The sequence below is a fragment of the Sinocyclocheilus grahami genome, unplaced genomic scaffold (assembly GCF_001515645.1).
Source record: "Sinocyclocheilus grahami isolate Dianchi unplaced genomic scaffold, SAMN03320097.WGS_v1.1 scaffold91.1, whole genome shotgun sequence".
Lineage (NCBI taxonomy): Eukaryota > Metazoa > Chordata > Actinopteri > Cypriniformes > Cyprinidae > Sinocyclocheilus > Sinocyclocheilus grahami.
The window spans coordinates 884,402-896,639 of record NW_015505270.1 but is presented as its reverse complement, the minus strand read 5'-3'; the positions used below and the strand labels follow the sequence as shown (position 1 = coordinate 896,639).

Below are 12,238 nucleotides of genomic sequence, written 5' to 3'. Positions count from 1 at the left end.
GCAAAACATGCAGAGGGGGGGTACGCGAGGACTGGGATTGAGAACCGCTGGTCTAGAACAATTCTTACAAATATAACACAACGTAGCTGGACGCCGCGGACAGACGCCGAACCGCGCCGCCTGTGTGCCTACACTCATAGAAAATAATGTATTTGAATTTTAAAGCCGTGGCACAACGCTGCGCTTCTCGTCCGGTGTGCGACTGCCTGAAACGCTGTTTTTTTTTTCACTTCCGAAAGCGGATAATGTCAGGAAACAGGAAACTCTGTTCCTGAGCATTTGTGGGAAGTCGTGGCCTAATGGTTAGAGAGTCGGACTCGTAACCCAAAGGTTGCAGGTTCGAATCTTGTACCTGCAGGGATTGTAGGTGGGGGGAGTGAATGTACAGCACTCTCCCACCTTCAGTACCATGACTGAGGTGCCCTTGAGCAAGGCACCGAACCCCCAACTGCTCCCCGGGCAGTTGAAAAATAACCCTAACCACCAAGCATGAGAGCATGTTCTAGTACACCCCCAAAACAAAATCAAGACATTGTAAAAGAGCATAATAGGACCCCTTTAAAAGCTGCTTGTTATAGGCTTTGGTTCATCATGTGAATTTCTCATCACCACCTGCTTTTGGTGGTTATCGGTGTATTACAAGGGTACAAAACAGATTTCAGTACTTCAACAGGTTGGTATATTAACATTATATCAGTTAAAGAAATTACGGTATTTAACTGTAAATTTAAGTTAAAACCTAAAATGTTGCTACTGTATTTTTACAGAATTTTTTTTTACATTGTAGCTGGTACAATGTATTGCCATTTAGTATAATATAATATGTCTAAGATTTAAAAAAATATATATTATAAAATATACAGTATATATATATATATAATATAAATTCCAAACCCAAATGTCCCCTGAACCCTACAGACTAACTTAACAAAATAAAAATAACCAAAAACTCACCGGGCACCATTTGACACACAGTTGTTTCTGTCAGGGTGAAGGCAGAAGAGTGATGCCAAACAGTGCGCACAGCACAGCAACATGGAAAGCAGCCTCCGCTTTAAAGACATCTTCTGCTCAGTGCTCTCAACAACCTGAACAATCTTTAGTATTCCTTTCAAAAGAGCCCAATATGTTCCTTGTTTGGGCAGCTCAAGGTAAAGATGGGCAGTGATGTGAAGTTGAGGGGTGGGCACAGTTCAGCACAAACCGCATCCAGGAGCTTTCTGTGGGCAGAGTGCAGCAGTGGGCACAACAACTGCTGACCAAAATCCACTTTCAATAGCAGTGAACAGTCTAGTAGTTGACCAGTGGGACTCTGGCTTTATTGTATAGCACTGCCAGATCTTTCCTCGGTATGAACGGCTATGTGCAGGTTGTTAAAAGTCCATTGTACTTGTGTGATTTTAAGTCCATTGTACTTGAGGGCTTTGACTCATTCTCATGACCCCAGAGGGAAGTTGAAGAGGATTCTTGTGGGATCAATGTGACTGATTTGTCTTGTTTCCAAAATATATCCATATCTGTGCACTGACCCTGCCTCCAATGATAAAATGTAAAAGAGTTTGGATATGTTAAACATTTATTGACCTATGAGCACTTCTGTTTATTCAGAGTTTGTACACAGTTCATGCACGGAGCTCACTTCTAACTAGATGATCTGAATCAGGTGTGTTAACAAAGAGAGACGTGCAAAACATGCAGAGCGGGGTACGCGAGGACTGGGATTGAGAACCGCTGGTCTAGAACAATTCTTACAAATATAACACAACGTAGCTCGGACAGACGGACAGACGCCGAACCGCGCCGCCTGTGTGCCTACACTCATAGAAAATAATGTATTTGAATTTTAAAGCCACGCTGCGCTACAGGAAACTCTGTTCCTGAGCATTTGTGGGAAGTCGTGGCCTAATGGTTAGAGAGTCGGACTCGTAACCCAAAGGTTGCAGGTTCGAATCTTGTACCTGCAGGGATTGTAGGTGGGGGGAGTGAATGTACAGCACTCTCCCACCTTCAGTACCATGACTGAGGTGCCCTTGAGCAAGGCACCGAACCCCCAACTGCTCCCCGGGCAGTTGAAAAATAACCCTAACCACCAAGCATGAGAGCATGTTCTAGTACACCCCCAAAACAAAATCAAGACATTGTAAAAGAGCATAATAGGACCCCTTTAAAAGCTGCTTGTTATAGGCTTTGGTTCATCATGTGAATTTCTCATCACCACCTGCTTTTGGTGGTTATCGGTGTATTACAAAGGTACAAAACAGATTTCAGTACTTCAACAGGTTGGTATATTAACATTATATCAGTTAAAGAAATTACGGTATTTAACTGTAAATTTAAGTTAAAACCTAAAATGTTGCTACTGTATTTTTACAGAATTTTTTTTTACATTGTAGCTGGTACAATGTATTGCCATTTAGTATAATATAATATGTCTAAGATTTAAAAAAATATATATTATAAAATATACAGTATATATATATATATAATATAAATTCCAAACCCAAATGTCCCCTGAACCCTACAGACTAACTTAACAAAATAAAAATAACCAAAAACTCACCGGGCACCATTTGACACACAGTTGTTTCTGTCAGGGTGAAGGCAGAAGAGTGATGCCAAACAGTGCGCACAGCACAGCAACATGGAAAGCAGCCTCCGCTTTAAAGACATCTTCTGCTCAGTGCTCTCAACAACCTGAACAATCTTTAGTATTCCTTTCAAAAGAGCCCAATATGTTCCTTGTTTGGGCAGCTCAAGGTAAAGATGGGCAGTGATGTGAAGTTGAGGGGTGGGCACAGTTCAGCACAAACCGCATCCAGGAGCTTTCTGTGGGCAGAGTGCAGCAGTGGGCACAACAACTGCTGACCAAAATCCACTTTCAATAGCAGTGAACAGTCTAGTAGTTGACCAGTGGGACTCTGGCTTTATTGTATAGCACTGCCAGATCTTTCCTCGGTATGAACGGCTATGTGCAGGTTGTTAAAAGTCCATTGTACTTGTGTGATTTTAAGTCCATTGTACTTGAGGGCTTTGACTCATTCTCATGACCCCAGAGGGAAGTTGAAGAGGATTCTTGTGGGATCAATGTGACTGATTTGTCTTGTTTCCAAAATATATCCATATCTGTGCACTGACCCTGCCTCCAATGATAAAATGTAAAAGAGTTTGGATATGTTAAACATTTATTGACCTATGAGCACTTCTGTTTATTCAGAGTTTGTTCACTCAAGAGTAATCACAGTCATGCTGTTAGTGTCCACCCACCTCCCAGCCCACTTTCCAAACCCAACCCCCTCTTCATATTCATCGGTTTCTCTTCCCCCTTTTAGTTTGTTCAAAGTTAGACTGATCCCATGCTGATAGAGAAACTTCTCAGATTTACCAACAAAACAGACACGGGCACATCAACTCATTTAAAAAGAAAGAAATGATCGTTTGTCTTCATCCTAAAGCCATCCAAATCTAAAAGATGCACTAAGAGATGCCAGAATGACTACTCACTTGGAATCCTTCTTCTGGACTTTAGTTGAAATATGTTCTCTTTTGAATTTATTGGACTTTTCCACTACGATGAGATTGGATTTTCATGAGAAAGGAGTTAATCTGCTTCTCATCACTTTTTCAGGCAAGGAACACTCTTAAAAATCTGAGAAGTATCCTGAGAATATTTCAAAAGTCAAGGATAAAGATTTGATCAATAGATCACCAATGTCTTTGTGCGTTAGGTTCTAAATTCAAAATAATCACATTTTCATGGATATAGCCGCCTCCAGTAGGAAGTACGCTCTGATGGGACCTGGATGACAGCCAGACAGAACAAGGGGCGGACAAATGAAACTACAGCAGCAGAAGGAGGAATATGTTTTGTGTTTCCCAATCTAAGAAAAGAACATTTCTTTGTGTCCATTTCTTCCTCTTAAAACCACCAGTATCTATTTAAACTATTAAAGTTCTTATCAACGTTGAAAAAAAAAATTACATTTGATGCAACAATGATCGCTTTTAATGTGACTCAGAGTCAGGAGACATCCTTGGTAGGATCAACTATGAGGGAGAACTACGTAGTGACATCACCCAGTCCAGACCTCACAACCCCTGCTGTGATAGAAAGAGAAGTAGTGGCCATGGGATATATTCTTAGTGTGGGATCCATTTTTATTATCTCCACCAACCTTTTAGTCGCCATTGCCCTGGTCCTGCTCATCCGCAAGAGGGGCTGCCAGAGCTGGTGTTTTGTCTTAAACCTATCCATTGCGGACATCCTAGTTGGTGTGGCTATCACTGGCATTGCCACTGATGCTCTCGAAGGAAAGACAGCCTCCATGGAGAAGGACATTTGTTTGTTGCGCATGACCTTTATCATTCCACCCACCGCAGCCTCCATCCTAACCATGTTCTTGATCTCACTGGACCGCTATGTAGCTATAAAGCTGCCTCTGCGCTATTTGCAGTTAATGAGTAATAAGATGATTGCTGGGGCTCTGGTTCCCATCTGGCTCATCTCAATGTCTGTGGGATTTTCACCCAGCATTTTGAAACAGTTGCAGAGGGAAGACTATCACAAGCTCTGCACGTTCTTCTCCGTCATAGAGCCCAAGAGCATCATTGTGGTCTTCTGCCTTTTTTTCTTTCCACTGCTCTCGGTCTTCATCTATTTTTACATGGACATCCTGAAAATTGCATGTGGCCACCAGAAGCGCATCCGTGCCCAGCAAGCAGGTTTACGCTTTCTGACGGCTAGCCGTTACTGGGGTCACGTAAAAGCCCTGCGGACTGTTGCCATGCTGGTTGGTTGCTTCACGCTCTGCTGGTGCCCTTTTTTTGTGGTCAGTATTGTGCAGGCATCATGTCCAACCTGTAAACTTTATCACTTTTTGGAGAACCATCTCTGGCTGTTGGGACTCTCAAACTCCCTTATAAATCCCCTTGTTTATGCCTGCTGGCAGCGAGAGGTGAGGAACCAGATCTTTGAGATATTCGCTCATATTAAAGTCAGGTTGTGTCTTGTGACACACTCTGAGACAGCAGACAGATGCCACACAGACCACCCGACTGTCACTAAGGCAGTAATGTTTCATGACAAGATGATAGCCACCCCGTTAAATTACAGTAGGTCTGTCACAATTCCGGAACAACATCCGGAAAATATTTCCAATAGATTGTGAGGACCAAATGCAGTCAAGTATAATTCAAGTTAGTCCAGTATTTGGTCATCAGCTATATTGGTTTTTTCTTTCATGGGAACATGTCATGTCAAAATATACAACATTTATAAAAAAATTCATACTTTATACGGACCCCCTGGCCTTACGTCAAGGACCACTAGGGGTCCACGGACCCCTGGTTGAGAAACACTGCCTTAATGGAGGTGGAGCACAGAGCATCTGCCCACATACAACAGACGCCACTTTATTTGCTTCCTTTTCTGCCTGCAATGAACACATTACGTTCCAAATATATCCAAAGCATTTGGTTCCTATTTACACTTTTTTTTCCAATTGTAAAATGACTGTAATAAATTAAACACTATTTGTGTTTATGTTTCTAGAGGGTTTCTCATCATCATAGTCATCTTGCCCACTGGGGGTTATGACAGAGCCCCTTTAATAAAATGTCTGTTTATGTTTATGTGCAATATTAATTTTGAACAGCCCTATATAAATAAATTGTAACAATTCAATTGAAAATGTTTCTCTTCTTAAACATCTAACATTGCTGGTAGAAAAAAAAGATTAGCTTTAAGAAAAAGAAAAAAATTAGCAAAGTACAATTGGTAAAATAAAATAAAATAAAATGTCATATTGACCTAAACACTGATATCACACTTACATAAAAATGTATATACTGTAGCTATTTGTAGAGGACATTTTCCAGTATGTTCTGATTCAAGGAAGAAACCTATTCTGTTAAAAAGGTAATTCCGAAAGGTATTGAAAGCGATGTCTGCCTCCATCATGTGGTTCTGAAAGGGAAACACAACCACTTCCCACCAGCCACTTCTTCAGGTGAATTAAATAAACATCTAACGGCCAGTGAGTCTCAATGAACCAAAAAAAAAACTACAACTACAGGTTCAGCACATTACATCACATTAAAATATCATTACATTAGCAGTTAAGTGCTGTGTTAAATATTAAATCTAAATCTCTAAATTATCTTACTGAATACTACTGCTACTACTACTACTACTACAGTTCTACTAATAATATACATTTTGAACCACACAAAGCTTAATAGCCTAAGTTTAAAAGCTTAAATTATATAAGAAAAATGTTTACATTTACTCTGAATGTATACACGTTATATGTATCTAAATATTTTTAACACAAGCACATATACGAATTGCATTCATTATTAAATATATAGTTTTAATGTTTGTATCTGTACAAGCTGAATTCCAAGAGTTTCAAAACTTGACACTGGACTATATAAAGCATGAAACTCGTTTACAGTGTGTATACAGTTGTTGATAGCGTTTTATCATGTTGACCATGGGACAACGATTATCTCGTAGACCAGGGGCCTGTACCATGAAGCCAGATTAGCTGGCTAGCCAGGTAAGTTTCAGTTTAGTTTGCACCAATCCTGGGTTTTAGATATCATGAAAGTGGCTTGGCTTTTAGCGGCGTTCATTGCCATAGTAACTTACACTCCACGGCTAACCTGCTCCAGGGCAGGTTATGTTCTAGGTAAGAGATTTCAAACTGAAATTGGACCAAACAGATGTGAGCAAAGTGACACATGTCTGACGCAAAAAAAGTCACTTCCCCAGTTTCTCTTCCTCCAAATTAAAGGTCACTATAAAGTACCTTAGACTTCAGTGTAAATGCATTTATATTCCTCATATTCTTTGATCTCTTAACCTTTAAGAATAGAGTTTTGAATCTCGATGGTTCTCTTGCAAATACGTGCATCACACTTGCTCTGTATTGCAAGGCATGTGATTGGCTGTTTGCCACTGATGTGCACACGCTCCACAAACTCAGGATCAAAACCTGAGTTGACAAAGAAAGTTGATGATCAGCATCATGGTACCAACAAAGCCGGATTGGAGTGGTTTGGTTTTGTCAACTCAAAACTAACCCTCTAACTCTGAATTTGCTCATCTACCATCATGGTACAGACCCCAGGGGTTCTCAACTCTGGCCCTTGAGATCCACTTTCCTGCATAATTTATCTCCGACCCTAATCAAATACACCTGAACAAACTCATCAAGTTCTTCAGCATTACTAAAGTTACTGGCAGGAGAGTTTGATCAAGGTTGGAGCTAAACTCTGCAGGAAAGTGGACCTTGAGGGCCAGAGTTCGTAGAGAGAAATGAGCGATGAGAGGAGTGTGTGCACGGGGCCAATCACACCCACCGATCACAAGTAGGTTTCGGAGGCTTGGCTATTTCTTTTGTTGTCCCGCCCCAAATCAACCAAGGCTCAGGATGACCATGTGGAGCAGAAGAAGAAAAGCCAATCGTAATATTATTTTCATAGACTAAAATTAAATGCAGTCAGAGTAAAGTGATGGCAAAATAAATATGCAGTGGTAAAACAAACTTTGTATTTTTATACTTTATGAAATATGTTTGTCTAATCTGTAAAATTTCTAATTGTTTCAGGTCCCCCAGTAGGCCATGGTGAAGAAGGTCAGCCTTGCGACTGGCAGGCTGACATGCGTGGCTCTTCCATCCCTCCAGTCTTGCGTGGCTGGCAGGCCTTGGTTTCACTTGGCGCCTTGGCTTGATGCGATAGTTTTAGCATCTTGCGGGACTACTTGCATAGTGATGTGTATTATATTTAGTTTAGTTTAAGTTAGTTAGGTTTTAGTTTAAGTGGACATAGGTAAGTTCTGTGCCACCCAAACATATTTTAAATAATATCACCCAAAGCTCCCTGTCAAGGCCTCTCACACTGCCAGTGTTCCTGCCACTGGTGTCCGGATTAGGCTACTATTTTAAATTATTGAACAGCTTTTATGCAAATAAAACTATCAGTGTATGCTTTATATGTTCATTTGTCCTTCAGTTGTAAAATTAATTGCAAAATTTGAGAAATACACTTTAAGTTACAAACACAAAATAGAAACTAGAAAGTAGAAACTGCACAAGTAATCTGAGTCAGTCAACTACATATCCCACAATCCTTTTCATTAACCCGGAAGAAAGTAGTACCACCTGCGAACTACGAAACTCGCCAGTGGAAATAAATCCTTCCGGAATAGTAGGATATAGGCTGCTAATAAAATACATATATAGTACAGGGTTGAGCGAGAGGATTTAAAAACAATCTGGGATGCTGTAGCCTGATCTGAATTTTAGGGAACCAGGGAAGTGTTCTGGAGGAGCTGGAGACGCAGATGGGTCCCTGGAACCTGGGAATCTGGTAAAGGGAAGAGTTTCAAATTTATGGAGAATTATAATATTTTTTTTTATTTTTTTTTTATTATCTCCCCCCTCCAACATTTGTTTTGTTATGTTCATAAGTCATTTTGACGATAATAGATAACGTGACTGCACAACAGCATCGTACTGTAGGTGGCGCTATACATTTAGATTGTTATGCGCCAAAAAAAAAACTAAAGAAGAAGAAGAATCCTTCCGGAGTGACTGCGGCTCATCACGATGAAGTAAGTGATGTTTTGAATGTTTGTATTGAAATATGTCGCTTACATTTGTTGCCATAAGTTTCTAATTAGTCCAAGAAAATTACTAGACTCGACAGGATTGGAACAGGAAATGCCATAAGGTGAAAGCTAAAGTTTTAAAGCCCAGTTCTTGCAACAGTAGCCAAATGCTAATTATCCATCTGCTAAAACTTGAACGTAAACTACTTTTCTTATTCTCGATTCAGTTATTCTTTTTGATTAAGTTATAGGACCCCGACAAATGACAAGAAAATTAAATGGGTCAATGTAAAACACTAAGACGCCTACTCTTTTGGCATAAATAGTCAAAAGAAGTAGTCCTTATTACATTATTAGAGGTTACTTTATTGCCATAAGTAAATATTTGTGATAAAATGTTAAAACATAATTTGAAGAAATTTCATTCTTCAAGATTTCAGGCTGTCATAAGTGCCCCTGATTGAAGAATCATAAATTCTTATACACGTTGATCTTATGATGCTGACTCCACAACAGAATAACAATATTGGAGACAATAAATGTTGTACAGAATAAAATGCATGTTCATTATCTCTGTTATTTATATGTAGTCCGCTCACCAAAGTGAAACTCATCAATGAACTGAATGAAAAAGAGGCTGAACTAGATGTCAAAGACAGTGTGTCCTGGCATTCAGTCTATAAGGAGAGCGCCTGGATCTTTCTCGGTGAGTGACTGGTTAAAATCATGGCTGTGGGCCAAAACCCAGTTGACTGTCTAACTAAACAATATTCGGCAATGGGCTTCATATACACTAAAATGCTCTCTGGATTGGCCAGGGGTCTCCAATCCTGCTCCTGGAAGCTACCGTCGTGCAGATTTCATCTCCAACCCTAATCAAACACACCACAACCAGCTATACAAGGTCTTCAGAGTTACTTGAAAATAACTGACAGGTGTGTTGGAACTGAAGTCTGCAGGGAAGTAGCTCTCCAGGAGCAGGGTTGGAGATAATGCCAGATGGTGGCAGCATTCACCGGGTTCACACTAAATGTGTGCTGCTGTACAAAATGGCATGATCTCAGTCTTCCTCTGAATCCGGTTCTAGTACACCGTACAGTGATGCTTATTTGTCCTCGTCAAATTTCAAAGTGATGTAAATTCATTGATTTGATCTCACATTTATTTGCCAGATTAAAGAGTACTGTTTCAAAAATGTGACGTGACATTTTTTTTCTTTCTTTATTTAATGCCAATCCAGTCAGCACTGTATGTAAATATGTTGTTATCTGCAGGTGGAATTCCATATGAGCTGACAGAAGGAGACATCATCTGTGTATTCTCTCAGTAAGTCCTAATTGCTTGGCCGCCATATCACCCTGTAGCCCAAGACTGGTTGCCCACTGAAGCTAAGCAGGGTTGAGCCGGGTCAGTACCTGGATGGGAGACCTCCTGGGAAAACTAGGTTGCTGCTGGAAGAGGTGTTAGTGAGGCCAGCAGGGGGTGCTCACCCTGTGGTCTGTGTGGGTCCTAATGCCCCAGTATAGTGATGGGGATACTAGACTGTCAACAAGCACCGTCATTCGGATGAGATGTTAAACCGAGGTCCTGACTCTCTGTGGTCATTAAAAATCCCAGGATGTCTTTCGAAAAGACTAGAGGTGTGACCTCGGCATCCTGGCCAAATTTGCCCATTGGCCTCTGACCATCATGGCCTCCTAACAATCCCCATATCTGTTAATTGGCTTCATCACTGAAGTTTGTGGTGTGTGGTGGGCGTTCTGGCGCACTATGGCTGCCGTCGCATCATCCAGGTGGATGCTGCACACTGGTGGTGGATGAGGAGATACCCCCTGACAATGTAAAGTGCTTTGAGTGCCTAGAAAAGCGCTATATAAATGCAACGAATTATTATTATTATTATACCCATGTTTTCCCCTACATTTCAAAGACGTCTTAAACTTCTTGCTAAAGAAGTCAGTACTTCAGTTTTTTTTTCTCCTAGTGAAGCTTAATCCTCCTCTGTGCATGTCAGGTACGGAGAGATTGCCAACGTCAATTTGGTGCGAGATAAAAAGACGGGCAAATCCAAAGGATTCTGCTTCCTGTGCTATGAAGATCAAAGAAGCACCATTCTGGCTGTGGATAACTTTAATGGAATAAAGGTGAAAGGCTTATTCCAGTTGCTTATTCAGTTGTGTTTACTAATGGAATATATTCTACTTGTTGAAAGAATCGTATTTAACGTTGTTATATATATATAAATTAATGTCGATAATCATAAGCTCTGGCCATTTTTACTTGATATGGATTAATCTTGCAGTCTATCACACAGCAGAAATAAAGGCGACAGCAGCAAGTCAGTGCATGCGGCAAATAAGTCTGCATGTTGTTACACTAGCCGGGTTTCCATCCAAAGTTGCGAATTTAACTTATGCGCAAAATTGTAATATCGCACAAAACATTTGCGAACAAGCACCGTTTCCATCCAACGAGTCAAAGAGAACAAAATCATCACTTCCTGATAAACTGGCACTATACATCACTAAGAAAAGTAGGAGAAGCTACTGAATATAATAACTTTGCTATATAATAAATTGCTTGCACCTCAGAATGAGCAGACGAAACACAATGAATGCGGTTATTGCTTTCGGAGGTGGATGCTGCTGTTTGGGAACGCAGTCGTTTAACAGTTCTGGGAGGCAATTATACAGAAATACTTTGATGACAGACTTTGCTCGGGCATTTCCGAATGACCATATAACAACATTTCAGATGCTGTGGAACAAGATCGGTCCACTGGTTAGTCAGGATTTGCCGTCCCATAGCGCAGTCACATGACTTTTTTGATGTGCTTGGAGGAATTTATTCGCAAAATGCATTTCCATCTCCCGTTATTCGCATTAACCCTTTTTCGCACAAGTCAAAAGCCACCTCAAGTGAGCGTAAAAACTTTTTAGCGAATTAAGGCATTTGTATGCGAAATTCAGCGTTTCCATTTCTCGATTCTGATGCGATACTTCAAAATGCACATAAAAGCCGGGTGATGGAAACCCAGCTACTGTTTCATTTGAGAAAAAACTACCATCAAATACACACTAAAACTGAAAGACCTTCACGACAACACGTCAAAATAAAAGTCTGGTTTAACTTGAAGAAATTATGTCAGAAAGATATTACTATTGTATAATAAAATATAATTCTCAAATTAATAATAGTAATAATATTATTTTTAAGGAATATCATACAACCAAGGTATTTTCCATTCATTTATACAGTTATGTTGTGGAGCATCTGGCTTGACAATAAAAATGCAATGATTTCTTGTAAATGAATTTCATTTGATTACATTTTAAAAGAATGATCAAACTGTTAACGTTTTATTCATTTCATTAGACACCATTTTTTATGATAAACTTGTATTGAATCATAAAACACAGAATCTAGAAACAATTAAATGGTAAATATCAATATTGTATGATATGGAAAAAAAATATTGTGCTAATATTTCTGGCCATATCACCCAGCCCTATCTTATTATAAAGAGGTCAAATTATTACATTTTATTTAATTCATTCATTTATTCATTAAAAAAGCAACTCGTATATCAGGGAAATAATATTGTCATGTAATTGACCCATGTGT

General features: G+C 39.9%; 2 protein-coding genes and 1 long non-coding RNA gene across 5 annotated transcripts in view; 2 read left to right on the top strand and 1 right to left on the bottom strand.

The window, feature by feature from the left end:
• Positions 1-2,857, bottom strand: part of LOC107587206 (uncharacterized) — a 5,538-nt gene extending 2,681 nt beyond the window's left edge. Inside the window, exon 1 of the long non-coding RNA XR_001609449.1 lies at positions 2,561-2,857. This is a non-coding gene — a long non-coding RNA (uncharacterized lncRNA). The remainder of the gene's footprint in view (positions 1-2,560) is intronic.
• Positions 2,858-3,376: 519 nt separating this feature from the next.
• LOC107587205 (glucose-dependent insulinotropic receptor-like) lies at positions 3,377-5,284 on the top strand. Its single transcript, XM_016274884.1, has one exon. The coding sequence runs from the start codon at positions 3,993-3,995 to the stop codon at positions 5,163-5,165; it is 1,173 nt and encodes a 390-aa protein (XP_016130370.1). The 5' UTR covers positions 3,377-3,992; the 3' UTR covers positions 5,166-5,284.
• Positions 5,285-8,554: 3,270 nt separating this feature from the next.
• Positions 8,555-12,238, top strand: part of rbmx2 (RNA binding motif protein X-linked 2) — an 11,199-nt gene continuing 7,515 nt past the window's right edge. For 2 of the 3 annotated variants that reach the window (XM_016274880.1, XM_016274882.1), the window contains exons 1-4: positions 8,555-8,617; positions 9,205-9,320; positions 9,889-9,940; positions 10,629-10,758. In XM_016274880.1, the coding sequence (XP_016130366.1) occupies positions 8,613-8,617; positions 9,205-9,320; positions 9,889-9,940; positions 10,629-10,758 (303 nt within the window). In that variant the 5' untranslated portion in view covers positions 8,555-8,612. The remainder of the gene's footprint in view (positions 8,618-9,204; positions 9,321-9,888; positions 9,941-10,628; positions 10,759-12,238) is intronic. The other variant, XM_016274879.1, reaches the window with a different exon arrangement.